The sequence below is a fragment of the Belonocnema kinseyi genome, chromosome 6 (genome assembly GCF_010883055.1).
Source record: "Belonocnema kinseyi isolate 2016_QV_RU_SX_M_011 chromosome 6, B_treatae_v1, whole genome shotgun sequence".
Classification (NCBI taxonomy): domain Eukaryota; kingdom Metazoa; phylum Arthropoda; class Insecta; order Hymenoptera; family Cynipidae; genus Belonocnema; species Belonocnema kinseyi.
Genome location: NC_046662.1, coordinates 61,043,857 through 61,048,949, shown reverse-complemented (window position 1 = coordinate 61,048,949; position 5,093 = coordinate 61,043,857). Strand labels below are relative to the sequence as shown.

At 23.5% G+C, this 5,093-nt stretch overlaps 1 protein-coding gene across 1 annotated transcript in view; it reads right to left on the bottom strand.

Moving 5' to 3' along the window:
* Nucleotides 1-238: 238 nt before the first annotated feature.
* LOC117174857 (zinc finger protein 157-like) overlaps nt 239-5,093 on the bottom strand; it is a 53,895-nt gene continuing 49,040 nt past the window's right edge. The window contains exon 8 of the mRNA XM_033364254.1: nt 239-809. Within this exon, the coding sequence (XP_033220145.1) occupies nt 564-809 (246 nt within the window). The 3' untranslated portion in view covers nt 239-563. The remainder of the gene's footprint in view (nt 810-5,093) is intronic.

Here is a 5,093-nt window from a genome sequence, read left to right as displayed (position 1 = left end):
ATATACGAATTGTCAACAAATCATGTAACTTTTTAAATAAAAAATTCAATTGATAACAAAAAATCAAACAAAAACACACTTCAGCCGATAAACTTTTAATCAAAAACATTTGAATTAAAAAAAAATACGATTTTTCTCCAAAACAGTTTGTTTTTAAATCTGACAAAAATTTTGTTTTTATTTTTCGCTGGGAAAAATAGAAAACTTTTTAAAATACGTACTTTAAAACATTCCTTCAGTATTAAATATTTTCTAATAAAACTGAATAACTCACACTTTGACTCTATTTGACGAATAAACTATAAATTTTTATTAATAATTTGTATATTAAAAAACTATTTTTGATTTATTAAATTTAAATCTTCGCAGTGAGCGGAAAAACTCGCCCATTGTAAAGTGGATAAACAGTGAAAAATAAATGTGCAAATCTTTTTTTTTTATGTTTTCGAGAGAGCTTCGGATTTTTTGAAGATGGAACAAAATAAATGACGTATTAAATACGGCCTCATCGGATACCTTATACCTATAGACACCTGTTCCTTTCACTTGTCGCTCGGCCTTTTTTACCTGTGTTGAATCAAATCATTTTCAGTGACGCTCGAAATATTGTAAAAATTATACGGTATATTGGGAGTGAGAAAAGTTTGCAACGCCGCAGGCACGCCATTAAAATATGCCGTGTTTCGCTCACGAAACACTGTTTCTTGAACGAGACCAGAAACTTCCGGTTGGAAGCTCTGAATTGTTGTGGGTATGGCCTGAACAATTATTGGTTGTGAGATCGAGGAATGGGGTACAGTCTGTATTACCTGAAAAATAAAATTAACCAGATTTTTTAATCAATTTACCTTTCCCGATGACAGAAAAATATTCTGCAATGTTCTAGTACTTTCCAGAATCTTCTAAACAATTACAGGGTGGCCGTTTTAATCGACAAAATAAATTTCCGGTTATTTCCCAGTTCGCAAACCTATTTCAGGGTCAATGAAATTTAAAAAATGGAACACTAAAGCTATATTGATTATAAATTTTTAATCTTTTAGTGAGATTTTTTGTCAATCCAAAAAGACGAATTTTTTAAACCAAAAAGTATGAACTTTTAACAAAATAGTTGAATTTTCTACAAAATAGTTGCACTTTTATCACAAAAAGATCAAATTTCTCTAAAAAGCGATGAATTTTTAAATCCACTTGAGGTAATACAAACTAAGCTGCAAATGAAAGCACTCAAAGTGGAACTGTTAAATTTTCAACTTTTAAAATTGAAATTTAAAAGGTTTTGATTAAATTTTTTTTTATTTAAATGCTCAATAACTTACGCGTATAAAATTGAAGGTACTAACATATTCCAATATATAAATCCACGTTATCATTTTCAATGCTCTAAATTTTTGAAAATTTTTTCAGAAATTCTAAATAACTCAAAATAAATTGAATTTTTTCTACAATTTTCAGAAAATCCTGCAAATTTTAGAAAATTTCTTTAGTTTGGATGTATAAATAACAATTGAATATTTATTATTTGTAGGCGAAATTTAAGTAATTTTAAGAGATATGTAGAAGTTAAAAAAAGATTCAAACTTAATGTAAAACTTGAAATGATAGCATAAAATAAAACAAAATGTAGATTTTCGCAGATTTTAAACAAAAAAATTATTTTCTTTTCAAGAATTGTGAAAGGCTTCAAAAGAATAAAAACATTTTCTTAAGATTCCTAGGAAAATTAAAAATAATTATTCCTTTTGAAAAATTATTTTAAGAGAATATTTAAAAAGTTTTTCAAAGATTTAATCAAAATTTTCAAAAAAGATTCTAGAAGATTTTAAGAAAACTTTCTCAAATTTGCATGATAATTTTTAATCTTTTTAAAACTCCTAAATATCTCTTAAAATTGCTGAAATTTTTTCTACAAATGTTAATTTGTAAATTATACATAAAAATTTTTAAATTCCACTTACAAATTAAGTATTTCTCGAAATTTCAACGATTCCAGGTTTTATATGTCAAACAATTCAGTTAAAGATTCTTTACTTTTAAATATTTGGTTTCAATTTACTTGACTTAAATAAAACTTCAAATATTGCTAAATATTCAATAATTAATCTTTTTTTTTTTTAATGAAAAAATTCAAATTAAATGGGTTAAAAATGGAATATTTTACACTGAAACAATATTTAAATTTAATAAAGTCCTTTAATTAAGAATATATTATTATGAAGTTATTTTTAAGTTGAAAATAGTTGACAAACTTTCAGTTACACGTTCACATTTGTTTCATGACTAAGACTTTCAATTCTTTGTTCACTTTTTATTACTTAAAGTAAAGATAAATTACAAAAAAAATTATTCATGAAATATAAATGTTTTTTATCCAAAATATTCAACGTCAAAGGCTTTTATTTTTAATTTATTCAAGTCTTCAAGAAAGCATTTAAAAATTCTTTAAATTAAAAATGTAAGCTTAGAAATAAAATTTCCCGATTTTTCCCGGTCTCAAAAAATTCCCGGTCATTTCTCGGTTTCCCGATCCAGCGAACACTCTGAATTAATATCCAAGATTTAAAACGTTGAAAAAACGTGAATTTTTCATTTGTAAATATTCTAGAATAGTCTGGAATATTCTGGAATATTTAAGAATTTAGATATCGAGTTTTAGAATAATTTTGAATGTTGCAGAATCTCTAATGATTTTCTAAAATATTCTAATAGGTAAAATTAATTTGGGTACAAAATTGAATACGTTGTTGAATTTTCAATTAAAAAGGATCAATTTTCAGCCAGATAGTTGAATTTGGAACTGAAAAAGATCAGTTTTTAATAAAACAAAGTGTTTAATTTTAAGTTAACAAAATTAATTTTTCTAGAAATAAATTTTTGAAATCACATTGATGAATTTTCAACTAATATGATTAATCTTTAATTGGAAGAGGTGATTTTTAAACCAAAAAGCTAAATTTTTACTAAAAAACTTCAACTGAAATACGTGAATTTTCAAATAAAGAAATAAATTTTCAAACAAAAAGATCATTTTTCAAAAAAATACTTAAATTTTAAACTAAAAAGATCAATTTTTAACCGAAAATATCATATTTAAATTTTCAGTGTAAAAAGTTAATTTCAACCAAAGTGATGAATTTCAACTAAAATGATGGAATACTCAATTGTAATAGATATCTTCTAATTAAAAAAATTATTATTATCAACCAAAAGACAAATTATCAACAAAAAATTACATTTTTAAACAAATTGATCAATTTTGAACTAAAAAATATAATTCTTCAATCAAAAATTGAACATCAAGTTTTGAGTTAAAAAATTAATATTCAAATAAACCTTTAACTCGGATAGTAGAACTTTAAATCAAAAAGATGAATTTTTAACTAAAATTAATCATTAAATAGAATAATTTCATTTTCAGTTTGAAAAGATTAATTTTAAACAAAAATAATTTTTAATGAAAAGTTAATGTTCAGCGAAAAGAAATAAGAATTTTAAAGAAAAAAGCTCATTATTATAATTACATTTTCAGTTTGAAAAGATTAAATTTAAACAAAAATAAGTTTTAGTAAAAAAAATTAATTTTTAGCAATCACGTAACAAAAAAATTATTATTTAACAGAGTTTCACTTTCAACTAATTAAATTTTCATTTCAAAAAAATATAATATTGAATTTTCATTCAAAACAGATTAATTCTCAATGAAAAATGTACTGGTTCATATTACAAAAAAACATGTATTTTAATTTTAATTAAATTAAATTTTTTAAATATAATAATTAAATCTGCAGTTTAAAAAATAATTTCCAAGAAAAACTTATTTCAACAAAAAACTTAAATTCAGTGATATAAAAAATTTAGAGAACTTCTATAGAAATCTAGAACTTCTCAGCATCTTACAAAATTATTCGAATTTTTCCTAACAATTTTTTTTTACATCCTGTCAAATGAACCAAATTTCCTTAAAATCTTCCAAATTTATTTTTGATAGTTTTGCAAAATTTTTCTAAATATTTATCAATATTCTCTTGAAATTAATTTTTTTTTAAATAAACAATGAAAATTCCCTAGGAATTGGTTTTTAGTCTTCAAAATTCTTAAAAAGCTTCAAAATTTTTTTGTTTTAATTCTGCCAAAAATTTTTTTTTTTGTTTAGATTTGAAATTAAATTTATAATTGCAGACTTGAAATGAAAAGTCCGATATGTATGAATATTAAATAATTGTTCTTTTTCTTAATTAAATTTTTTTAAATAATTAACTTATGAGAAAATTAATATTTTAACTTATTAAAAAATTTCAAATTGAATGATTTAAAAATGGAATATTTTAGATGCAAATAATACTTAAAATCTAATAAGAGTATTTAATTATGAATATATTATTTTAAAGTTATTTAAAAATTGAAAAATAGTTTATAAAGTTTCAATCGGGCGTTTACATTTAACTAATAATACGTTATCATAATTGAAAAAGATAGCAATTTAACTAATTATTTAGTTTGTAGAAATGTCGGCCTAAAAGTAAATTCCCTGTCAATTCCTGGTCCAGCGGCCACCCTCTTATTTAATATTATATTTAAATTGAAGAAAAAAATGTAAGCAAGTTCTAAAAAGAATGTCCTGTCTTTAAAAATAACTTTCTGACATTTCCAGAATTTTGAGGTATATAAAAATTCCTTTTGGGAATGGTTAAACTGCGATGCGCCTCCTGGTGACAAAAAATCCGAACTAAAAAGAATAGGTACGACTTTAAAGATGCATTTTAATTTGCGCATAAAAATTTTTATTGTGATATCATTAAGTTTAAAATGCGCATTTCCACAATCGTCTACTTAAACCAATTTTAAATTTTAGATTTTAACTGTTAAGTGTACATTTTATTTTAAAGAATGTTATAATGCTGTTTTAAAGACTTAAGCTACTAAAAATGAGAAGTGTTTGAAATCGAAGATATTAGATACAAAAAATTTTTAGCTGATCAACTGTGAATATAAATTTTTGATACGAGGGTGGATTGATAAGTTTCCGGCCTGACCAAGAGATGGCGCCACTAGGCCTACCTTGAGGTGGCGTTCTATAGTACCATCCTTAGATA